The sequence below is a fragment of the Pan troglodytes genome, chromosome 7 (assembly GCF_028858775.2).
Source record: "Pan troglodytes isolate AG18354 chromosome 7, NHGRI_mPanTro3-v2.0_pri, whole genome shotgun sequence".
In the NCBI taxonomy this organism is placed as follows: Eukaryota; Metazoa; Chordata; class Mammalia; order Primates; family Hominidae; genus Pan; species Pan troglodytes.
This window is the reverse complement of record NC_072405.2, coordinates 64,901,072-64,926,397: the sequence shown is the minus strand read 5'-3', so window position 1 is coordinate 64,926,397 and position 25,326 is coordinate 64,901,072. Positions and strand designations below refer to the sequence as shown.

At 44.6% G+C, this 25,326-nt stretch overlaps 1 protein-coding gene across 1 annotated transcript; it reads left to right on the top strand.

Annotated features, from left to right (window-relative positions):
* Nucleotides 1-3,051: 3,051 nt before the first annotated feature.
* SDR16C5 (short chain dehydrogenase/reductase family 16C member 5) lies at nucleotides 3,052-23,336 on the top strand. Its single transcript, XM_528145.7, has 7 exons — nucleotides 3,052-3,169; nucleotides 6,865-7,211; nucleotides 10,960-11,091; nucleotides 14,330-14,429; nucleotides 16,536-16,680; nucleotides 17,634-17,759; nucleotides 21,766-23,336. The coding sequence occupies exons 2-7, from the start codon at nucleotides 6,879-6,881 to the stop codon at nucleotides 21,857-21,859; spliced, it is 930 nt and encodes a 309-aa protein (XP_528145.2). The 5' UTR covers nucleotides 3,052-3,169; nucleotides 6,865-6,878; the 3' UTR covers nucleotides 21,860-23,336.
* The last annotated feature ends 1,990 nt before the right edge of the window (nucleotides 23,337-25,326 follow it).

Here is a 25,326-nt window from a genome sequence, read left to right as displayed (position 1 = left end):
ATCAATTTTTCCCACTGTCTTATTTCAATCAGTTTATAGAAATGCTATATATTATGACCAATTATCAATGGTCAAATCTTTATGCAAAACTATTTTCTCCTAGTCTGTTGTTTATCATCTTACTTTGCTTATGATATTTCCTTGCCTAGTCCCAAATTTCAAAACAATTTTTCAATATTGTATTTCAATACCTTCAGAGTGTTGTTTTTTATATTAACACTCTTATTCCATCTGAGTGTCCCGTGTCCTATTTACACTCTGTGTTTGTTTACTGAATTGTGGTTACTCAGGCTTTCTGTTGGGAAGAATGACTCATTTTTGCAGTACCTTCCGTGTGTCATAGCTTAAGGTATCTTTTGCTCTGGTTTCTGGAAATAGGATCCATCTGCTTAATGAAGTCAACCCTCACTGGTAGCTCCTTTCTTTTTTCTAGCACTAATGTGTTTATTTGCATTTTTATATTTTCTCTTTTATTTCAATGGAATTTTGGAAGAAAATAGGATATGAATGCATATGCTCACTGTGCTATCTGGAATGGAAGCATCTGTGTATGTGTGGCCACAGAAACATTTTTATTATGAGATAAAGATATACACATAATGGAAAATTTGGAAAATACAAAAAGATACAAAGAAATAAATTCAACCAACATTCCACTACTATATTACAAAAAATGTTAAGATGTTGGTGAACTCTCTTCCAGTGTTTCTAATGCAGGTACATAAAATTTTCATAGAAATTAGGATCATAGCAAATATATTTAGTCTTGTACTGTGTTTTTTAAACTCATATTCTGTGAAGTGTACTTCATACCCTTGAAAAACATGATTTTATAAAGATGGCTGTAGAGTACTCCATCTGCACATACTTCTTAGGAATTAAAGATCAATTTATTTTGATTAATATACTTGTTTCCTAAAAAGGTACTACTTCACATGATTCAGTGGAGTGGAAAGTCTCTTTCCCATCCCTGACTCTCAGTGACCCAGTTTCCCTTCCTGAAAGGCCACAGACAATACCTGGGTATTTGGTAAAGATAAAGGTGGAATTGGGTCAGAGGATATATCCCTTTCTAATTCCTGATACATATTTGTTTTCCAGAAATGCATAATTTATACCCTCATATGAAGGCATTCTTTTAAAAAAAAAAAACTTTCAATTTGTAAGGTAAGAAATGTTTCAATATGCATCTCTTTGGCCCTAAGATCAAAGAAATTGAGAATAAGATTAAACCACTTTTTCATGTTTATTAGCCCATGACACATGTTCTGTCATAAACTGTCCATTCCTAGCCTTTGCCAAAAGAGACCCTTTAGAAATCCTTTCCCAGCTTTCAGGATTATGGTCAGTCCTCTGAGTTTCCCCCACATCAAGTCAAAGCAGGACCCTTTCCAACCAGCAGGGCCTCTGGCTTCTTTCACTGCGTCACCGGTGCATCCCCCACTACTCACTCTCATCTTTTGTACTAATGAGATTTCTAATAATGCTCCAAATTTCTTTCTTGAGGTCCACCCAGGTCTTCTGACCAGAAAGAAGAGTGACAGCCCAGGATTCTGCTCAGAGAAGCCATGAAGATAACAGGAGGCTGGTGTTTCCCAGTGTCCACTCATCTGAACTCTTGCAGGCAGGCTGCACCATCAAGGGCCCATTACCCGACGTCTCTCTGCCTCAGTCCACTCTCACTCCCAGGTGCTGCTCACCTCCACACCTTAGCCCATTCTGGAAGGCCCTTTGAGTCCAACTGCCTCTCCTCCTGCAGGCTGGTTGTGGACTCTGGAGGCACCTGGGGTGCATGTCTATCACCCGCACTGTTCATGAATGTGTCTCCCTTCTCCCTCAGAAGCCCTGCAACTCCCCAGAGCCCCACACAGGAGTGTCGCTGTGTGGTGACGGCTGACCTGAAACCAATGCACGCACATTTACCCACTCGCCTTCCCACACGCCTCGCATAGCTTGCCACAGCTCGCTGCTGCTGCCTAAAACACACAAGTAACCTCTTAAGTACTGAAAAGACAGTCGAGGGTTTCCCCTGCACCTACTTTTCCAAGCTTATACGACCTGCCTGTTTCTTCTGTCACCCAAATAAAGAACAAATGTGCAGTTCCTCTACTCCAGATCTGTCCCAGATATGGGCTGGCTAAGGCTGCTCTTCGACCCCTCACCACTTTTCCTGTCCTACTCAGCCCCGGAATAAATTTCAAACCCAATCTCATCATGACTCCCCTGTTTTTCTTTCAACATCCCATAATTTATTGTCATTTCTGCCCCTCATTGCCCCCAGAAAAGTTCACCCTCTATTATTAGCATCTCAGTGGTGTCTTGTGCTTATATTAACTCTTTTATTGATTTATTAATGAATGTTTTTCCTTTTTTTTTTTCTTGACAGATATATCATCGCTGTATCTTCTGGATCGCTGTACACCCAGATGCTTAATATATCTTGATTGGGTCAGAGTGCCTGGTGACTCTTACGCTAGCCTCATTTCTCGGCTTCATCTTGTTAGAACAAATTTCCTCGCCCTCTTCTCCTAGGCCGCCTGCCAGCGCCGCACCTACTCCCGCCCCTGCCTGCACCCCACCCACTTCCCGGGGACTTCCGAGCCCACGCCCACATCTTTTACCTCCAAGGGGCAAGGAAGCTGTTGACTTAAGATCCCATGTGGAGCAGTCAGATGCTGCTGGAGAACTCCCCGCACTGCAGGCTCCAGACACACGACCTGGCCCCTCCCCCGTGGACGCCTATACTGCTCTGTTCTCTAATTCCAGGGTTCCCAACCTCGGGGTTGTGCCTTGCAAATACCTGGGAAACTTTTCTAGCTAATGCCTAGGCCCCTGCCAACCCAGAAATTCCCATCTAATAATCTGGGGTACAGCCTAGGCATTGAAAGGTTAAGCCTAAGAGAAATCCGGCGCACGCATCCAGTTTCCACCACCGAATTTCCAGCTTCTTAAATCTGCAGGTCCAGAAAAAGAAGATGGGAGTGCTGCCCACGTCGCGCGCTGGGGCTACGGCCGGCCCCACCCCTGGCGCTGCCGCGGCCGTCCCGCCCTTGGACTTGGGCGGCGCCTGGATAAACACCTGAACCTCACTGAGCTCCGAGCCAGGGACTCGGGTGCCTGGGGCAGACGAGGCCGGCTTCTCCGCGGACAGCTAGGGAGAGTGTCCTGGGTAAGTTGCCGGGTAAGTTGCCGAGGTCGTCGGTCCTGGGTGCTGGCTCCCGGAGGAGGTCGCGCTGGCGGGGGTCGGGCGAGGCGGCCCTTTGGGCTGGTTTCACGCTGGGTCGCTCGCAAGGGGGCGCGGGTCGCCGAGCCGCGGCAGGACCCACCCGCGAGCTGGTGAGAACGCAGCTCCACCGGGTAGCGCACTGCTGAGCGTCCCAGAAGCCCGGGCTCCCGTGGCTACGGCTAACGCAGACCCCTTGCCCCCGGGGGTGAGCTGCCAGCCTCCCTCCCCACCCGGAGCAGAGGGCAGGATGCCTCCCTGGACCCTCTTCTTCGGTCCGTTCTGCCCAGGTTCCCTGCTCTCTGCTGCTCAGTGCATCCACCTTCCGGGTGGATATCCACCCCCATATCACCCCTTTCAACCCAAGCTGTGATTGTCAGTCTGTCTGCCCTCCCGTTTCGTCCGGGTGCCCTCACCAGAGCCGACTTGCTGCCGCTCACTGGTATGGGAAGCCGGGGGCGCCTGTTTGGATTGGGTAGGCCGCGAGATAGGGACACCTAGAAGACTTCTGCCAGATTAAATTGTATACGCTCCGTAACATTCTAGGAAAGTCTTTGCAGTAAAATGGAACCGTACATTCACTCTTGTTTATAAGTTTACTATAACCATATTTAATTGATATAGCCAGGGATTATTAATTCATATGCTTAACAGGACCAGTGGAAGTTCTAGCCATTAATTATTTTGCTGTCATTCTGTGCCTGGCACTGTTCTAGAAAGGCCTCCATGTTTTATGGCTGTGCCACATTATTATGGGGATTGAGGAGCAGAGGGGGAGACATGTAAGCTGGCAGGTGTTGAAATCCAAACAGCTCCTCTTGCACCCCCTCCCCAACCCCTTGCACCCCGCAGAGGACTTTGTGCAGGGCAATGCCTTTTTTTTTTTTTTTCTAATTTGTTCGAAGGTTTCACACAAGCTAGTAGTGACCACATAATGCTCCTTAAAACTTTACCTATATAAACTGGTTTAATTCTCACAGCTCCTCTGTGTGGTAAGTATTCCTATGCACTATTAGAAACTCCCTTTTTAGAGGAGGAAACTGAGGCACAAGAGATTAAATCATTTCTACCAAAGTTGCAGGGAAAATCAGTGATATATCTGGAATTCCAACCCAAACTTTAACCTCTAGACCTCATTGCCTGTGTGGGTACCCAGCAGGCACCCTAAACTTCAACTGGGGAAGGGGGGTAACTAAGGCTGACAAGCTCTTAGAAATCTAGTAAGCATCTGCCAAGACAGGGTTAAAAGATGGACATATTTTAGGTCTTGCATCAAGCCAACATTGAGACAGTGGAACACTGAAATCTAGAATGTCCTGACATTAAGAGCGTTCATGTCACCCAGGTCGATGTTGAGACTTCTGGCCACTGCTGAGGTGCTGGAGCCCTGTGATGGGAGAAGTAGACCTCTGTCCCTCTATGTGAATTCACATAGTGATATAAAAGGGAGTGTGGTGGTCTGACCAACTACTCCTGGTGTGGATTTTCCAAAGTTGGCGATGCCCAGGCTGCTGTCTGAGAAGGGTGCCTAGGGTTTCCCATTACTGTGTGCACAGTCTGACCCTCATCCTTGCAGATCCACAGGTACAGGCTCCATGTATTTGATATGAGAGTCCTCTTTCAGGACACCTGCAGTGCCTGAGAGGCCTGATCAATCATCCAAAAGTTACTCTGTGAATGTAAATCAGAGCAAAGATCACAGAGAGTTTGAGGTCTATTTCATCAAAGCATGGATGAAAACGTTCTTCATTTGACCAGAGCATCCATGTTCCTTAGAGCAAGCATTCTTATTCTCTGGACAGCCCTGGACACACAGGTCAAACCTGCCTTAAAACAAACTATTTTGTCCCTCTGCCAGGAAAGCTACTGCTCAATATCCCTACCTCCCACCATCATCATTTGGATATCCACTCAAAGGGTCACTTTCCAGCAGACGTCTGTTGCTTCCTCTCCCAAGCCCAATCTGAATCAGCTCTCTGATCATCCTCTCCATAGCACACTGCACTTTTCTTTATAACACTATGGCTTATAATGATCTATTTATTTGTTGAATACGTCTCTTCAACTAGATTACTTGGCTCACCTGCACAGAGATTATGAGAGGCTGCCCATCCCCTCAGCCCCAGTGCCCAGATAGAACCAGCACAGGCTGGATACTCAATAAACATAACACATGAACCAATCTGGCCCTCACCAGCTAACCAGCACAGGGACCCTGAACAAGTCACATACATCTTCTCTTAGATCCTCAGTCTCATCTGTACAATAAGCCAGGAACAACAGCCTAGGTTGCATCGACTCTTGACATTTCCTAAGGGTGTGACCACATACCAAGTCCTCCTGTAGATGCATCTATCCACCCTTACTCATTAACCGCAACTAGGCTGACTTCAGCCAAACTGTGAAGACCTGGTGTTTTTTCATTACTCCCCTCCTGTCTCCTCACACCTGTGCCTTTGTCTGAGCCTCTCAATTAAACACCCCATTCAGAGAAGCCTCCCACCCCCAGCACAGTATGCTCTCTGCTAAATACGTCTTCTGTTCCCATCCTGAAGGAAATAAGACCTTCCCTTCTTTCTCAGCTAGTGGTTAGTAAAGCACACCTTATATACTCATTCACACTAAAGTGTGAGTAACTGGTAGCAGGATGTAAGCACTAAGCTCTGTATGAGTTTGTCAAGGGGAGGCCTTTTATTCATTCAGCAGACCTAGTGGATGCCTTCTTGGTGGGCAGCACTATGAATCTGAGAAATGTGATAACATCTGTAAAGCACTGACTATAAGCCAGGCATTGTGGTCATACATGGAACATTCTCATTTCATCTGCAAAAACACCCTATGCCACGGGACCAATATAGATGAAGAGACCAAGGCCCAGTGTAAGGCCAAGAGAACCCCCGCCATGGGGTTCACAGGTAGGCAGAGGCAGTGCAGGGCAGGAGTCCAGGTCTGCCTCGCCTGTGACCTTTAATCACACAGAGTGGTAAGTGATATAGAGCTGCTGGCGCGGGGACCTCAGAGCCTAGGGAAGGGCTATCTGGTGCTGATTGCAAATCTGTCGGAAAAGGTCTAGAACATCTGGTTACTTCCTGTCAAATGCTTTCTACAAATAGGACTTTACATTTTCCTCTCAAATCTCAGATTTTAAATAGTAATGCAAAATTAACGAGAATGCAAATGAGAAAGCACAAACATCAAAGGAGAGAAACATAAAGCCAGAGAGGTAGTAATGATGTTATAAACATTGTGATGTGGTCAAGACTTTGAACATAAAATCAGCCAACAGGATTCATGATTATTATGAAGAAAGGCTAACTATGAGCAATAATGAACTTATTCTTTGTGTTAAATTTGGGTGTGGTGGTTACAGTTCCTGGTTAACAAACATTTCTGTTGTGTACTGCACATAGCAGGCATGCAGATAACATGCTGAGCCTGGGGCCAAGTAAGAAAGCTGAATAAGTATAGTCCCTGTGGCTTCCTCCTCCCCCTTTCTGAATTCAGAGTCTGCTACCAGGACAGCTGTTTAAATCACATATCTCAGTTACTTTCACTGTTTCAGAAAATAGAAGCTCCGTGGAGTAAACAACTCAGAGGAAATGGACAAATAAGTCTTCATGTGAATCTGTCTTTCTTCACAGGTGTCAGCCAGAACATGTCTTTCAACCTGCAATCATCAAAGATACTGTTCATTTTCTTAGGAAAATCACTGTTTAGTCTTCTGGAGGCTATGATTTTTGCCTTACTCCCAAAGCCACGGAAGAACGTTGCTGGTGAAATAGTCCTCATCACAGGTGCTGGAAGTGGACTCGGAAGGCTCTTAGCCTTGCAGTTTGCCCGGCTGGGATCTGTTCTTGTTCTCTGGGATATCAATAAGGAGGGGAATGAGGAAACATGTAAGATGGCTCGGGAAGCTGGAGCCACAAGAGTGCACGCCTATACCTGCGATTGCAGCCAAAAGGAAGGAGTGTATAGAGTAGCCGACCAGGTAACTCTTGTGTGTTTACTATTGTAATTTGATACACATCACGCTCTTTTTCACTTGCCTTTCTCAGTGCCTATTAGCCTGTCTCCAGTGTCCCTTTAATGTAAACAAGATTATGGGAGAATGGGAATTGGGATTTTTGAATTCTTATTGTATGCAAAGACACTGTACTAACTACCATGTATGTATTATAACCTTATAAAGTAAAACCCATTATTATCCCTATTTCACAAGTAAGGAGACTAAGGCTTAGGGCAGGTATGTAGCTGCCCTAAGAAACACAGTTAGTAAACAGCAAGACTATAGCTGCCACTTGCATCTATTGACACCTGAGTACCTGCTTCTAACATTACACTGCACGGACCATACCGGCCCCTATTACAGTGTAAGTTAATGGAGGGATAGAGGCATCCTTCTTTAAGAATAAAGACTCGAGATACAGAGACATTAAATAACCTGTCCAGCGGTCACAGACCTGGTGTGTGATGGAAGCAGGATTTGAATCCATATTCTGTCTGATTTTAAATTTAGGCTGTGTCCACTCCACCACAGTACCCTACGTTCGAATGTGTATTGCTCTTAAGTAGTCATAAGACAATCAGAATCTTTTATTAATCCTAAAGACTCAGCTATATTTTCTTCTTTGGGGTTTATACAGATACACACATAAAGCTTTCAGGAAACCAAAGTTCTGACATGAAGATGGTAGGGATTTTCTTACCATCATAGAGGCACGTGCCCGTCCCTCACAAGGAATTTTTTTTTTTTTTTTTTGAGATGGAGTTTCACTCTTGTTGCCCAGACTGGAGTGCAATGGCACCATCTCGGCTCACCACAACCTCTGTCTCCTGGGTTCGAGCGATTCTCTTGCCTCAGCCTCCCGAGTAGCTGGGATTTCAGGCGTGTGCCACCATGCCTGGCTAATGGTTTTGTATTTTTAGTAGAGACGGGGTTTCTCCATGTTGGTCAGGCTGGTCGAACTCCCGACCTCAGGTGATCCACCCACCTTGGCCTCCCAAAGTGCTAGGATTACAGGCATGAGCCACTGTGCCCGGCCTAAGGATTTTTGTGTCCTCATATTGGCTTGAGTACTTCACTCATCACTCTCCTGGGACACTTTGTGCCTCCCAGAATTGCCCAACTTATTGAGAAGGGAAGAACCAACCAAGCCTGCCGTGAGCAGCCTGACTACATTGTAAAGTTGCTCCTTAGCTTCTAGGCTCAATCAGGATTTCCTTGCTAAGGTTTGCAGGTCCCTGGCAGATAAGTTTATGACTTTCAAGTTTGTCTTTACATTTTAGTGCTCTGCCACCACCATCTCCAAACACAGGCTGCCCAGTACAGGCTGGAGATCCACACCTGACAAGTTTGCTCGGGCCTACGCTGGGCCCACTCTTCCAAGCACAGCTGATCTCACAAATTCAGCTACTTAGAAGTTAAGCACTGATCACCTGGCATGTTGACTTACACTGACTACAATTTATCTGGCCAGCCTTAAGCAATAACCGGTTGATGTTCAAACAATGAAGATTGTTAGCTATGGGATAAACTAGTATGAAGCACTCTATAAATAATTACTTCCCTTTCCCCTGTAACTGTGATTTAGTTCTTCCCCAGGTGCTTGACTTCAGAAACAGCCAAACATGTCATATTACTAGCTTATTATTCAGGTTTTATCACTGTGGGGTCTTGAGGGAATTACTTACGTGCTCCTCTGAATTCAGGGGAAGGAAATTACTCCCCATCCTTATAAACCCACCATTTCCACTTTTTATTCTGGATAGAAAGGAAAGTACCAGATAATTTTTTTTTTTTTTTGAGACAGAGTCTTGCTCTGTCGCCAGGCTGGAGTGCAGTGGCATGATCTTGGCTCACTGCAAACTCCACCTCCCGGGTTCAAGCGGTACTCCTGCCTCAGCCTCCCAAGTAGCTGGGACTACAGGTGCACGCTACCACGCCCAGCTAATTTTTGTATTTTTAGTAGAGACCGGGTTTCACCATGTTGGCCAGGATGGTCTCCATCTCTTGACATCATTATCCACCCGCCTCGGCCTCCCAAAGTGCTGGGATTACAGGTGTGAGCTACCGCGCCCGGCCAATACCAGAGAGTTTTTAAGAAGTAGCCCTTAGACGAGCAATCAAAGAGAAAGCTTTCAGAGTGATATGACAGCGTTTTGTCTCTGCTGAGTCTCCAATAACTTTGAAAGCTTGTATCCCTAGGCCATAGCTTAGCCTTGAGTTCAGGAAGTCCATCCTTGGAAAGAAGAAAACCAGCCAGTTGATGAAAACAGGACAGACAGATTCTAATCTGTGCTGTGTGTTTAAAATATATACAGTCGTGCACCATATAATGACATTTTGGTCAGTGATGGACCATATACAAAATGGTGGTCCCACATTATGGGACAGATTATTACAGTATTTTTACTGTCCCAATGTTCTATGTTTAGATACACAAATACTTAACCAATGTGTTAACAGTTGCCTACAGTGTTCAGTGTAGTAACACACTGTACAGGTGGGTAGCCTAGGAGCAATAGGCTCTACCATATGGCCTAAGAAGTGTAGTAGGCACACATCTAGGTTTATTAAGTACACTCTGTGATCTTCACACAGCAACCAAGTCACCTAACAATGCACTTCTCAGAATGTATCTCCATTGTTAAGTGATTTATGACTGTATTTTCTCTTTTCCTCCATTTATTCCCTAATCCAGCCCCTTCTCCATGTGTGTGAGGTCTTGATCTATGTCACATTTGGCTATAATGAAGCTATTCTTATGTCCCATCATATTGATTAAAATGAAATGCCGCATACAGAGCACAGAACAAAGTTACTAACCACTGAGTAGAAGAACAGCTCTAACTGTAAACAGAAAGTAGCATTTTGAACATGGACTCATTTTAAGAAGAGAAAAATGGGAAAAGCACATCAAAACTTGATCTCTGGAGATCAGGCGCAGTGGCTCATGCCTGTAATCCCAACACTTTGGGAGGCCAAGGCGGGTGGATCACGAGGTCAGGAGATCGAGACCATCCTGGCTAACACGGTGAAAACCTGTCTCTACTAAAAATACAAAAAAATTAGCTGGGTGTGGTGGTGGGCACCTGTAGTCCTAGCTACTTGGGAGGCTGAGGCGGGAGAATGGTGGGAACCCAGGAGGCGGAGCTTGCAGTGAACCAAGATCGTGCCACTGCACTCCAGCCTGGTCGACACAGCAAGACTCCATCTCAAAAAAAAAAAAAAAAAACTTGGTGTGTGGTGCATTGTAGACTCAGCAATGGAAATAAACCAACCTGTATTTATTTATTTATTTATTTATTTATTTATTTATTTAGACGCAGTCTCACTCTGTCACCCAGGCTGGAGTGCAGTGGTGTGATCTTGGCTCACTACAACCTCCACCACCCTGGTTTAAGCAATTCTCCTGCCTCAGCCTCCCGAGTAGCTGGGGCTAGAGGCACGCATCACCATGCCTGGCTAATTTTTGTAATTTTAATAGAGACAGGATTTTGCCATGTTGGCCAGGCTGGTCTCAAACTCCTGTCCTCAAGTCACCCTCCTGCCTCGGCCTGCCAGAGTGCTGGGATTACAGGTGTGAGCCACTGCGCCTGGCCCCAAGCTGTATTTTTAGAGTGCATAAACTCAGTATGAATTAACCAGGATAAAAAAAACATAAAACTCTGGGAAAATAAAACCTAGCCCATATAAGGAATTACTACATTGGTGGTGTTGCTCTTATTCAATTCAGGTTAAAAAAGAAGTCGGCGATGTTTCCATCCTAATCAACAATGCCGGAATCGTAACAGGCAAAAAGTTCCTTGACTGTCCAGATGAGCTTATGGAAAAGTCATTTGATGTGAATTTCAAAGCACATTTATGGGTAATAATTGTTTCTTCTCATCATAAATGTAAAATTATTCTGGCATTTAGAACTGTTTTCCTCTTGCTCTTTTACAATATTATTAGCCTCTAAGTAAAGCAGAGACTTCTCAGTTTTGGACTTGTCCTGTTCTACGCAGTTGTCCTTTTCTGATGCCACTTAATCTACAGCCCCCAGGACCTCTGCTTAGGGAATTCTACAAGGACAGAACTGTCCTCATGGTCCTGCTACCATGTATTGATTAGCTGCAAATGTTAGGAAATACTCCAGGTGGCTCACATATTTTCCTTAAAACAGCTCGGTGAGATAAGGGATCATAGAACTTAAAAGATTTGCTCCAGGCTACATAGCAAGCAACTGCACTTAGACAGGACCAGGGTAGCTTTGTAATTTGCCTAAGCTGGGACACTTTTGGAAGTGAAATTCAGCATTACTAATGAGCAAGTGTTAATCAGGTCTGTTATGGGCAAACCAAAACCTATAGTCACCTTAGTTAGTACCCAACCAGAGAAATTAGAGGTTCCACTGGTAACCCGGGTTACCACCTGCTACCAGCGCTAAAAGCACAGTCCTGACTTCTAAAGCCACCCACTCAATTCCAGAATTGCATGTTTCTGGCCTTTGCTGAGACCAGCCATCTCAGGCCTCCCCACACTATGCATGCACCCTCTTGCTGCCTCTCCCAGCTTTTATTAAAAGTTGTATTTTTATTTTACTTTATCATTTTATTTTAATTTTTTGAGACAGAGTCTCATTCTGTCTCCCAGGCTGGAGTTCAGTGGTGTGATCTCAGCTCACTGCAACCTCCAACCTCCCGGATTCAAGCGATTCTCGTGCCTCAGCCACCTGAGTAGCTGGGATTACAGGTGCGCGCCACCACACCCAACTAATTTTTTGTGTTTTTAGTAGAGACAGGGTTTCACCACATTGGCCAAGCTGGTCTTGAACTCCTGGCCTCAAGTGTTCCGCCTGCCTTGGCCTCCCACAGTGCTGGGATCACAGGACTTTTGACCTGTTTGGTTCCAGCCCTGCTCGTAGCTCGTCATTCCTGGGCAAGGCTCTCTCTTGGGAGTCTTTGCTGGAGATTTCTGAGCTCCTCCTCCATTCTCCTCACACCTTTCCACCCAACTCTTCTTTAGCAGCCTTCAAATGTAATTTGGAATTTGTAGATTTTCTGTCCCCTATTTCCACCAAAAATGTAATGGTGCTGGTGCTATTCTTGGTGTTTTGTAAAGTTTTCAGGAGAAAAATGGAAAGATTCAGAATTTAGTGGCTACCATGTTCCTACAGGAACTACTGCAAATGATTTATCTTGTCCCAAATGTCCCTCTCCTTGGTGCTTGCTTATACTCATATATAGTCGGAATGAAGATAAAGACCATGGTCCCTGGAAGTCTCCACTCCCATGGCTTTGTGTTCTTTTTTTTTTTTTTTTTTTTTGAGATAGGGTATCACTTTGCCGCCAGGCTGGAGTGCAGTGGCGCGATCTCAGCTCGCTGCAACCTCCACCTCCCAGGTTCAAGCAATTCTCCTACCTCAGCCTCCCAGGTATCTGGGACTACAGGCGCATGCCACCACACCCAGCTAATTTTTGTACTTTTAGTAGAGACAGGGTTTTGCCATGTTGGCCAGGCTGGTCTCCATCTCTTGACCTTGTGATCCGCCCGCCTCAGCCTCCCAAAGTGCTTGGATTACAGGTGTGAGCCACTGCGCTTGGCCTGGCTTTGTGTTCTTTTCCTACCTCTCTGTTTTTCCCCAGGTGCCTTCATGGTGTCTGTCTCTCTCTCTCTCTTTTCTTCTTCTTTTCTTCTTCTTCCTTCTTCTTTCTTCTTCCTCCTCCTCCTTCCTCCTCCTCCTTCCTCCTCCTCCTTCCTCCTCCTCCTTCCTCCTCCTCCTTCCTCCTCCTCCTCCTTCCTCCTCCTCCTTCCTCCTCCTCCTTCCTCCTCCTCCTTCCTCCTCCTCCTCCTTCCTCGTCCTCCTCCTTCCTCCTCCTCCTCCTTCCTCCTCCTCCTTCCTCCTCCTCCTTCCTCCTCCTCCTTCCTCCTCCTCCTTCCTCCTCCTCCTCCTTCCTCCTCCTCCTCCTTCCTCCTCCTCCTTCCTCCTCCTCCTCCCTCCTCCTCCTCCTTCCTCCTCCTCCTCCTTCCTCCTGCTCCTCCTTCCTCCTCCTCCTTCCTCCTGCTCCTCCTTCCTCCTCCTCCTTCCTCCTCCTCCTTCCTCCTCCTCCTCCTTCCTCCTCCTCCTCCTTCCTCCTCCTCCTCCTTCCTCCTCCTCCTTCCTCCTCCTCCTTCCTCCTCCTCCTCCTTCCTCCTCCTCCTTCCTCCTCCTCCTCTTTCCTCCTCCTTCCTCCTCCTCCTCCTTCCTCCTCCTCCTCCTTCCTCCTCCTCCTCCTTCCTCCTCCTCCTCCTTCCTCCTCCTCCTCCTTCCTCCTCCTCCTCCTTCCTCCTCCTTCCTCCTCCTCCTCTTTCCTCCTCCTCCTCCTTCCTCCTCCTCCTCCTTCCTCCTCTTCCTCCAACTCCAACTCCTCCTCTACCTCCTCTTCCTCTTCCTCCTCCTCCTTCAATGCTGGTGTTTCCCTGGCTCCTACCACTCCTCATGTCATCTCACTCCCTTTACTTCTTCTGGGCAAGTTCATGTACATTCTTTGAGCATCTGCACATTGCCAGGCACAAAGACAGTGACTTAACTGCTAGAGCGTCCAAGAGCTACCTGAAGGCTGGGCACTCAAAGGCAGTGTCCCTACTGAGAAGTGTCCCAACTCATGGCAGACCCCAGAGTGTTTGCTGCACTGCTTCCTTTTGCTTTGTTTTAAGTCAACAGCCAGATGTCCTGTGAACAATGTTCAGGGAAAATTTGAAACTCAAAATCAAGCTAAGCAGAGAGAAGGCAATCTAAATCTAAAGCATCATGTTTGTGAGGTTTGGGGTTGTGGCTGCCACAACAAAGATTTACTCCTTCAATTCTTGTCTTAATATTGTGTCGTTAAAAGTCAAATATGAGCAAAAACGTAAGTCTGAATAAATTATTTTAATAATACTGGAATTGCCATAAAAAACTGATTTAACAGGTTAAATAAGTTAAAATGATTACTTTCCAGATGTTTAAGTTTTTATATCCCCATACCTTCAGATATTTTACAGGCTGAAAAAAAAAGATTTTTTAATCACAATGAGTATATAAATATCTGAGAAAATTATACAATGTGGCATTAAACATTAAAAGTTTTCCTTTGTATTCTTAGACTTATAAAGCCTTTCTACCTGCTATGATTGCTAATGACCATGGACATTTGGTTTGCATTTCAAGTTCAGCTGGATTAAGTGGAGTAAACGGGCTGGCAGGTAAGAAAAACATAGCAATTTACAATTGCAAAATTCCCTATAGCTTTAACTTACACAATAGCTCTGAATAATTAGCACTGACTTGATGCCCTAAGATAAAGGATAATAAACTAAAAAGTATAGTCAATAAGTGGTTGATAACTTCATCGTGTAGCAAAACTGCCCATCAGATAGACTTACATGAAATTGGACTATGCCCTTTGGAATCATTAGGTCTTATGCAGTCCCCTGTGTTTAAAAGGGAGAGAGGCCTCACTGATAAATTTTTTGCACAAGTGATCAACAAAACAACTGTCCACCAAAGTTCACACTGACATTGTCACAGATGGTAAGGAGGATGACCCTGTCTTCTCCTGAAGTTTCCTTTAAGTGGTCTCCCCACTGCTGTGAGTTTGGATAAAGTTTCTACACCTCAAGATACCTAAAGTTAACTGCTTTGTTTTTCCACTGGTTGAAGACCTGCAGGAAGTGGTGGGCATTTTCATCTCCCTTGCAACAACCAACTGACTTGACAGTAGCAGTGGGGAGGGGGCAAAGAGATCCTTCAAGACCCTCAACCAAGGAGGCCCAACTTGGGAGCTGGCTCTAGAAGGAATAGAAACCTTGACCTAACCTACCACAGCATCCCCTAGAGGAAATGTCCCAAGTCCTGGCTTACAAACATTGCTAAAACTCATCCAACAGAACTGTAGCAGCAACATTTGGATAACAGATAAGCCAGTTTGCCAGTTGGGTGGTTCCTAATGCTTTTGAAGCAAAGTGGCGTAGTTCAAGATTCACAAAACCAGTCTTAGCTCAGTGTATCTATTACATGAATAGATTTTTCAGGACCACCAGTCACCCCAAATATCACCAGTCTATCCTCCTTATGACCCAGGACTTCCCTTCCTCTCTCCTTCTTAGAACTTATCAGGTATTATTCTTACCTCCCTCTTATATATCTGTTGTCACGGGCCTTTGAAATCATTCAGGTATATTTACAGCTCCTTATCAATCCTTTTCAGACAGAACATTCCTGCCTTGAGATACAGGACTCTCGCACCTGCAGCTCATCTTAGAAACAAGTATAAGCCTTTTGTATTTCCCACCGTGTGAGTCTTTACTCCCCTGCATCAGAACCACCGGGGTGCCAGTTTAGCATGCAGATTCCTTGGGTCATGGGCCATATCTGCTCATCAGAATCTCAGGGGTCAAGGGACTCAGCTGCATTTATACCTGATGACTCCAATGACCCTAGAAGCTGCTCTGGACTCCTCATCCCCCTTCCCAGTCTCTAGCCTCTGACCCACTGTCTGGACAGCACTAGGGCTGGACAACCCCACGCCTGGCGCTTATAAACTGGCTCTTGCCAGTTGCAGTAGCTGCACCGTAACATAGCAAGTTTAAATATGCCTCCTCTGAATGTGTGGGGCAAAGGAAAGTGTTAATGCACCTCAATGCCATTTCTTCTCCAAACTTCTTCACTTAGTCAACTGAATAGTCAGATGTTTTGTTAAAATAGGTATGATTAAAGACAAAAAGCTGAAAATGGACACAAATGCCACTTTCCACTCCTTCCTCTGCCCCCACCCTACATTTTCAAGGTATTTAAGAGGTGGAGGTTGAAGCTACCAAGCCCTTTTTTTTTTCTGGAAGTGAAGGAAAGAGTTATAGTTGGAAGAAAACTTCATCTGAGAATCACAACCCATGCTGGCCTCTCTTGCCTAGATTCCTATATCACTTAGTGTTTTATTTCTTCTTTTGAATGTCTTCATGCCCCAATGGGATTGCAATTTTTTGAGACAAGGCACCATGTAAGAACTAGCACAGGGGCTCACAATGCATTTACTTGTAAGTAAAGTCCAGCAGTGTGACCTGAGACAGGATCTCTGCAGCCCTTCTTGTGCTGGGCTCTACTTGGTCATTGTCAACTGACCCTGATCTTCAGTTAACCATGTCCCTTCCCACTCCCTGCTCACTTCTTCCAGTGGGAGTAGACCAAGATTACACAAAAGGAGAACTCTGAAATTGTCTTATTTTCTGTCGCTGTTAGCGTTATGGGTAAACCTTAATGTAATGCCATTTTAAAACTTTGGAATATACGTTATCATGCTTTGTCTTTTTCAGATTACTGTGCAAGTAAATTTGCAGCCTTTGGGTTTGCTGAATCTGTATTTGTAGAAACATTTGTCCAAAAACAAAAGGGGATCAAAACCACGATTGTGTGCCCCTTTTTTATAAAAACTGGAATGTTTGAAGGTTGTACTACAGGGTAAGTATGTCCTTTAATTTCAAAGAATCTACACTCTTAAAAATGTTTTGCTATTTTATTTTGTTCTTTTTTTTAAGTTGTTTAAAATATATTGTTCTGGGATTCAGTATGATTTATAAATGGTTTTAGAATTCTGTCTTTCTTAGTATGTGTTTGTGTGAAGGATACCAAGTTGAATGGGAATGGTTTATCAAGGCAGTGTCTCTCAGCTCCCCCAGGCCCTGGATCTGCTCCTCCATTTCCCAGGCTCTCAGGGCCACATCCCCTTCCTGCCATCCAATCCCATTCTGCTCCCTCTCTGATTCCAGGAGGACTAGAAATAATTGGAGAGACATTGTCTTGGTCATATAGAAGGAGCTGCTATAATGAAGTATCATACACTAGGTGGCTTAAACAAGAAAAATGCCTTTCTCACAGTTCTGGAGGCTAGAAGTCCAAGACCAAAGTGCTGACAGGCTCTTCTCAGACAGGCACTAATCCCATTCATGAGGGCTCCACACTGGTGACCTAGCTACACCTCAAAAGCCCCACCTCCAAATGCCGTCACATTGGGAGTTTAGGCTTCAACATGTGAATTTTTGGGGGGACACAAATACCCAGTCCGTAGCAGTCACAGATGCCCAATTCTGTATCTCATGGAGACTACAGGCAATGTGTTTTCAACAACTTGCCTTACAAATATTTGGAATATTTGTTTAATATGTTTTCACGTATATGTATATTGTAATATCAGTGTATTAATAATCATTTTTCATTTCATATTTTAGTTATGTTACTACTTACTGCATTGACACATTGATAATAAAGGAGTAAATATAAAAATAAATGAAATTGAAAAGGAAAGAAATAAATGATGACGTCTTAAAACCTTTTATCCCTAATTTGAAAAATTGTCTTTATTTGTGAATTTGGCCTTCAGGGTTTTTTTTAATTGTTGTCATTTTATATCCTAGCTGTCCTTCTCTGTTGCCAATTCTGGAACCAAAATATGCAGTTGAAAAAATAGTAGAAGCTATTCTACAAGAAAAAATGTACTTGTATATGCCAAAGTTGTTATACTTCATGATGTTTCTTAAAAGGTAATTACATCAGCTTCTAGTACTTCCCTAACATGCCAGTCTACAGTTTACTCCAAATCCCACCAGGAGAAACCACTTTAAAAATATCTGATAAATTAAAATTCATTAATTTAATTCTATTAAGCCCTGTTAGTCCTATCATTGTGCCCATTGCTGACACAATACCAAATTTACACAGTTGCAGTGCCCGCCATGAGTCAAGAAAATGGGGTCTAATCCTTCCTGCCACCTTAGTATCGAATTATTCTGAAAAAGAAGTGGATGTACTGATAGATGGAAAGATCGAAATGATTTTTTTAGGAGAGATTTTCTTGTGCTCATGATAAAATAATCCTGTTGGAATAGATATTGTATCCATGCCTCCTCAAGTACAGGGTACCAAAGTCACGGCCAGACAGTAAGCCAAGTGCTATAGAAATTTGTGGTATGGGTACAATTAGCAATACATAATAAATTTGAGCTCTTAGGATGGTTAAAGAATTTGAGGGAAAAAACTTAAAACCACCTCTTAAAAGCAAAAGAACAGGCTGGGAGCAGCAGCTCACGTTCGTAATCCCAGCACTTTGGGAGTCCAAGGTGAGAGGATTGCTTAAGGCCAGGAGTTCAAGACTAGCCTGGGAAACAAAGCAAGACCCCATCTCTCCAAAAATAATAAATAAATAAGCCAGGCATGGTGGTGCACCCCTGTAGTCCCAGCTACTTAGGAGCCTGAGGCAGGAGGATTGGTTGAGCCCAGGAGTTTGAGGCTGGTATACACCTATAGTCCCAGCTAGTCAGGAGGCTGAGGCAGGAGGATTGCTTGAACCCAGGGGTTTGAGGCTGCAGTGAGCCATGATCAGACCACTGCACTCCATCTTGGCAACAGAGTGAGACCCTGTCTCTTAAAAAATAAAAAACGTACATGGTGGTGCACACCTGTAATCCCAGCTACCCAGGAGGCTGAGGCAGGAGAATCGCTTGAAACAGGGAGGCAGAGTTTGCAGTGAGCTGAGATCGCGCGATTGCCCTCCAGCTTGGGCAATAAGAGCAAAAACTCCGTCTCAAAAAAAAAAAAAAAGTGCAAAAAACATTCTTGTGCACCCTTCCCTGCTCTCCATGGAGTTTCAGTGCTGAAATTCATAGGCACTGAATGAACATTTGACCCAGTTACAAGGATAGTGGTGAGCTGCTGATTCCTGTTATCTCAATTCATTTTCTAGACTGTAACAGGTCATCTAATTAAATCTTTCCTCACTGGGCTTTCTGCTGTGTGAGGAAGCACCTTGAGTTGAAATCTGCCTCATTTGAACTTCCCCTCATTGGTTTGTGCTTCTCCCCCAGCTCCATGTGCAATTCCATCAGTCTTGCCAATGACAATTCCTAGTTATTTGAAGATAGATATTATACCTCACATCCACTACATGGCCAGCAGCCATTGTCCATCCTGTGTACAGAAATTTCTTTTCTCATTAGCTAATTTTATCTACTTTGTGCAATGAACCAAATGTCATTCTTGCATACTATCATTTTTCCAGGCTTCATCTGGCACAGGACGGGTCAGAATGCCTGACTGAGGCTATGTGGGACAGAGCAAAGGATCCTTGACAAGCAATTCGAAATTCAGGCTTATGATCCCACTATTCACTAAGTCTGTGACTCTGAGCGTGCCCTTTATTCTCCAGGTCTTGGCTTCTTCATTTACATTGTAGAGACAATGTTTGTCGTAGCTTGTAGATTCGTGTAATGCACTGTTTATTGGGCAGGGTGTGCATTCACAACACACTAAGTTCTTTTTGCTTAATAGATAGCAGATTATAGTATAGTAATGCCAATGGTAAGAACACAGAACTTAATTTTTCTACTTTGAATAACTGTGGAGATTATGTTTAATTTTATGCAATACTAGTTATGGGACATGTTTTGAGAGAGGGCTAGATAGCTGCTGAGTAAGCTAAAGGCAAGGTGAAGAAGATCAGTAAAGGCAATCACATCAAACACTCCACCAAACATTCATTCAGCAAATATTCAGAGAGTGCTTTGTGTGTCATGAATCACCCACCATCCAAGGATCTGCGCTTAGGGTTACAACAAAGAACAAGACAAACAATGGTCCCTGCCCATGTGGAAATCACTTACTGTGGGGTGAGGGGGCAGAAAAGAAACAAACAAAAAAGTAAGGTAAAAGAAAAGACCATAAGTGCTCTGAAGAAATATAAAGCAGGAAAGGGAAAAAAGGAAACCCCACAGTGGGAGGTAGATGGGTGCAAGTTGAGTTTTACTTTTTTTTTTCTTTTTTTTTTTTTTTAAGATGGAGTTTCGCTCATCACCCAGGCTGGAGTGCAATGGCGCAATCTTGGCTCACTGCAACCCCCGCCTTCCCAGGTTCAAGTGATTCCCCTGTCTCAGCCTCCTGAGTAGCTGGGATTACAGGTGCCCATCACCATGCCTGGCTAATTTTTGTATTTTTAGTAGAGATGGGGTTTCACCACATTGGCCAGGCTGGTCTTGAACTCTTGACCTCAGGTCATCCACCCACCTCAGCCTCCCAAAGTGCTGGGATTACAAGCGTGGGCCACTGCGCCCGGCCAAGATTTACATTGTTGTTGTTTTTTTTAATTTTACTCTTTAATTTTTTTTTGAGACAAGGTCTTGTTCTGTCACCCAGGCTAGAGTGCAGTGGCTTGATCATAGCCCACAGCAGCCTCAAACTCCCAGGCTCAAGCCATCCTCCCACCTCAGCCTCCCAAATAGCTGGGACTATAGTTGTGCACCATTATGCACAGCTAATTTATTTTTATATTTTTAGAGATGGGGTCTTGCTATGTTGCCCAGGCTGGTCTCAAATTCCTGGCTTCAAGCAATCCTCCCACCTCAGCCTCCCAAAGCGCTGGGATTACAAGCATGAGCCACCACATCTAAGTGAGATTTAATTTTTTTTTTTTTTTTTTGAGACGGACTCTTGCTCTGTTGCCTAGGCTGGAGTGCAGTGGTGCAATCGTGCCTCACTGCAACCCTCACCTCCCGGGTTCAAGCGATTCTCCTGCCTCAGCCTCCTGAGTAGCTAGGATTACAGGCGTGCACCACCACACCTGGCTAATTTTTGTATTTTTAGTAGAGATGGGGTTTCACCATGTTGGCCAGGCTGGTCTCAAACTCCTGACCTTGTGATCTGCCCACCTCAGCCTCCTAAAGTGCTGGGATTACAGGCGTGAGCCACTGCGCCCGGCCGGTGAGATTTAATTTTAAGAATGGTGTTTGGTGGGTGGAGGGAGTCTCATAAAGAAGGTAGTACTTGACCAGAGACTTGAAGCTGTGGAAGGGATGAACCACCTGGAGATCTTGGGGTGCCCAAACAGGGGAACAAGGAGCATGGGGTCCTTTCCTTTACCCCCACCTTAGGATGAGTCTCAGGTTTCCCGTACCTGCTTTGTTTCCTTGCTCTGCAGTATTGAATGCAAAGGCCAGTGGAGCAGAGTGCTCTGTTGGGATGATGATCATGCATGTATATGGCTTTGCAGAGGGGCAGGCGTGGATGGAGAAGATGGACAGTGTTAGTTGGGTCTTGCCCAAGGTTTGAGGAGCTATTGCATCTCATCCTCACAGTAGCGCCAGAAAGGCAGACTGATGACCTCATTTTACAGTTAAGGAAACTGAGGTCTATGAGCTGAGTCGATTGCCTAAGGTGGCACTGCAAATGACAGAGCTAGGATTCCAGCCAGGCTCATCTGCCCCCAAAGCGCATGCCTACACGACAAGACTTCACTGCTTCCTCTGTGTCATTGTACAGTGGAGTGATGCTTTGGAAACCAAAATGAGAAGTGAATTGAATAACTTAAGCCACAAGACCTGTCAAGGCCCTGGGCGAGTGTCCCCCGATAGCGACCCTGAGGCGGGTAGCACTCAGGCTGCATAGTGTGTGCATGAGTGAGTGACTTCATCTGCCACAAGAGGTGACACTGCTTTTCAGTAGAGGTGGTAAAGAGGCTTTCATGAATGATAATAAAGTTTATTCTTGTGTTCTCTTTAGCTTTTTGCCCCTCAAGACAGTACTGCTTATAGCTGACTATTTGGGCATCCTTCATGCAATGGATGGCTTTGTTGACCAAAAGAAGAAGCTCTAAAGACCAACTCTATGGCTAAGGTCATCTGATACACAGTGTTACATAATGCGTACTTCAATGAAGAAAAGTATTTTTGTCTGACAGTGGAATATATCTGGAGACCACAAGTACCACTCCTATTCTGTTATCTGGACTAGAATTTTCAATCAATGTGTTTGAAAATAATGTTGCTATCACCTATTTGGTTGAGTTTTGGTTTTTTCTTTTTCTTTTTTTTTCCAAAAATAAAGACAGCCCATTTTTGTCATTTCCATTACCACAGATGTAAGAAAGTGATAAGCCATGGCCATGAGCTGCCCTGAGCTTTGGTCGTTGGGGAGGTGGCTCAAATGGAGCCAGCGGCTGTGGTTGACCTACCTTGGGGAGCAGGGCTGAGGGGCAAAGAGGACATGTGGGTATCCAGCCAGAATGCCCTCTCTCCAGAGGACACACAGCTCTGGATTCCTACCCCCTTGCTATCCTCTCTGGCCATTTTGAACCTGTACCACCTAACGTAGAAAAGGCCCGCCTCCAGTGCCCTTCTTTCCAAAACAGCTACACAAATACTTCTGAATGCCCTGGATACGCAGACCGAGTGGCAGTCTGGCTAAAGGCCCATCCAGCACTATTGTGCCCAAGAGCCTTACTGGGCATTCCCTGAAGCCCCCTCATAGGCAGTGATCCTAGACCAAACTGTTAAATAGAATCACTTTTGTTTCCTAGAAGAGATCAAAGAGTGGTTGCTTCTTACTTTGAAGATGAAATTATACCAAGTTAGGTTTTTGCTATCTATTGATCCAAAAAATATATTCGTGCAATTAAAGTTAAGTGTTCAACTTAGTATTTCAAGTTGGGATTCAGGTTGAGGCATTTTCCTGCAGAATGGGCAATTTTATGCATTTATATTCATCAGTGCTGCCCTCACTTTGGATCTATTGTATTCTTACAGTTTAATCAACTGGCAAAGTGCTTTCATGCTTTGGAGATTAACTATAAAAGCAAGATTAAGAAAAATATGTTAATTACCATATCCCTGGAACTCCTTCTCAGGCTGGTGGGGGCAGCCTTGCAAGAGAAACAGCAGCCTTTGTCTCTTCCCTCTTGTGGGGAGCAAGGAGGGGATGAGCGGTACCTTGGGAGACCCGGTAAAAGTCTAAAGAATTGAGAATTTGACTATCTTGGGGGTAAAATGCTGTCATAGGGGCAGCAGTCTCAGGGGGTGTAAACTCTGGAATCCACTATGGTCTGATTTACCTTGAGTGGCCTGCACGAACATGACAGCCCTGATCTGTATTTCCTTTCCATTCAGAAAACCTTAAAAAAAAAAAAAAAACTTGTTTTATGATAATATTATAACAATCATAACTAACATTTACTGTGCCCGGCAGCAAATTAAGTATTTGACAAACGTTATTTCATTAAACGAGACTGTCAATCATTACTCAAAGAATGATAAAGGTATTTGGTGTATGCCAAAGAATAAAGGCGTTTTATTTCACAGTGACATCTTATTCCACTGTAGATGTATACTGAGAGGATCAAAGGCCCTCTCAGAGTCACCCACTGATGTTCCAAATCCTTGGTTAACAAGGTTAATTAAGAGAGAAGCACAATATTGCTGTAATATTACAATTCCAGAAGCGTATCTTCTAGGGTCCTGTCTATTTAGTTAAAGAATAAAGCTCAGACTCTTCGGGGATTCAGTACAACAAAGGTCCAGGAGCACTGCAGGCATCCCCCACATCATAACAGCATTAATAGCAATTATTTCTAATTGGAGTGCATCTTGGCTGGACTGCGACAAAGACCTGAAATTCAATTGTGGTTTTAAAATACCCATAAAATTGTCTAAACAAATTCAGATTTACTTGAGATGCTTCTATGAGAAGAGACCACATGTAAATTAGTGGATTCTAGAGGGCACTAAATAACAAGGTGATTTAATGCCCTGGGGAGCAAGGAGTGCTCTTGGCATGTGTGTCATGCCCGTTTCCATCCGAAATTTAGTCCTAATGAAGCCATGACCAAGAGCCCAACACCTAAGCCAGCCTGAGGAAACGGAAGGACACAGGGCCAGGGCTGTGCCCCATGCCTGGGCATTCTGCCCTGCAGGGCGCATCTTCCAGCATCTCGTACTCACTGAGCTGCTCCAAAGCAGAGAAGAGTTCTTGGTGTAAGATGGAGTTTTGCTGGGTAAAAATGTGTGTCATGCCGTGTGTGTGTGTGTGTGTGTGTGTGGTTTTACATTGTGATGCTGTCTTAGTCCATTGGGGCCACCATAACAAAATGCCACAAATTGAGTACTTTAAACAACAGAAATGTAATTCTCAGAATTCTGGAAGCTAGGAGTTCAAGATCAAGGTGCCAGCTGGTTCATTTTCTGGTGAGGGCTCTCTTGCTGGCTTGTGGACAACTTCTTGCTGTGTCTTCACCGAGTCTTTCCTTGGTGTGTGTGTGTGGAGAGAGAGAGAGTAAGACATATTTCTTCTTCTAAGGACACCAGTTCCATCATAAGGGCTCTACTTTCTTGACCTCATCTAACCCTAATTACCTCCCAAAGTCCCACATCATCCCATATGAATTTTGGGGTAACACAGACATGCAGTCCATAACAGATGCCAAGATAGAAAAAGAAACCAGACCACAAATGACATTTACACTCCTTAGAGTCCTCATGCTGAGATGGTCACAGTTCATCAGATGAAATAATTCTGAATCTTGGAGGCAGAGTGAATTGAGAATGCCTGAAAGAAACTAATTCCAACCTCCCAGAGTCAGCACTTGAGAAAAATATGACTGAAAATCTGGGCCACCAGACAAAAACTCTTGTGAAGCCAGACGTCCCATGCAGAGCAGCTCTGGGACGAACATGTCTGGTGCTAGGCACCCTCAACATTCCAGGCTCATGAACCATGTTGGACCGGGAGCAGGGCTCATGCATGTAATTCCAGCTCTTTGGGAGGCCAAGGCAGGAGGATAGCTTGAGGCCAGGAATTCAAGACCAGCTTGGGCAACACAGCAAGACCCTGTTTCTACAAAAAATTTAAAGATTAGCCGGATGTGGTGGTGCACACTTGTAGTCCCAGCTACTCAGGAGGCTAAGGTAGGAGGATTGCTGGAGCCCAGGAGTTCAAGGCAGCAGTGAGCTATGATCACACCACTGTACCCCAACCTGGGTGACAGAGTGAGACTTTGTCTCTAAAATATTAAATAAAAAATAAGTAAAATGCAGCCTCAGGTAATTTGTCCATCTCTTTGATTCACATTGGCTTCTAAGCCCCCCAGCTTTCATGTCTACCATGTCATGGTGATTTTTATGAAAAGATCCCCAGGGATTTCATTCCTCATGAGATTTTATTTCTCACGACTGACATTATTAATCTCTCAACCAGGTGGTCCTGGTGACACTTCTACCTACTGGTCTCTTCTGCTGTTCACTCCTTAAATTGTTTGTGTTCTTCAAGTTTCTATCTTTGGATTTCTTTGAC

What these genes read in the sequence shown, in the direction of transcription:
- SDR16C5 (XM_528145.7), top strand. Translation starts at nt 6,879, where the DNA reads ATGTCTTTCAACCTGCAATCATCAAAGATACTGTTCATTTTCTTAGGA. An exon ending in TGTATAGAGTAGCCGACCAG is followed by an intron (nt 7,212 to 10,959) that starts GTAACTCTTGTG and finishes TATTCAATTCAG; the next exon opens with GTTAAAAAAGAAGTCGGCGA. An exon ending in TTCATGATGTTTCTTAAAAG is followed by an intron (nt 17,760 to 21,765) that starts GTAATTACATCA and finishes TGTTCTCTTTAG; the next exon opens with CTTTTTGCCCCTCAAGACAG.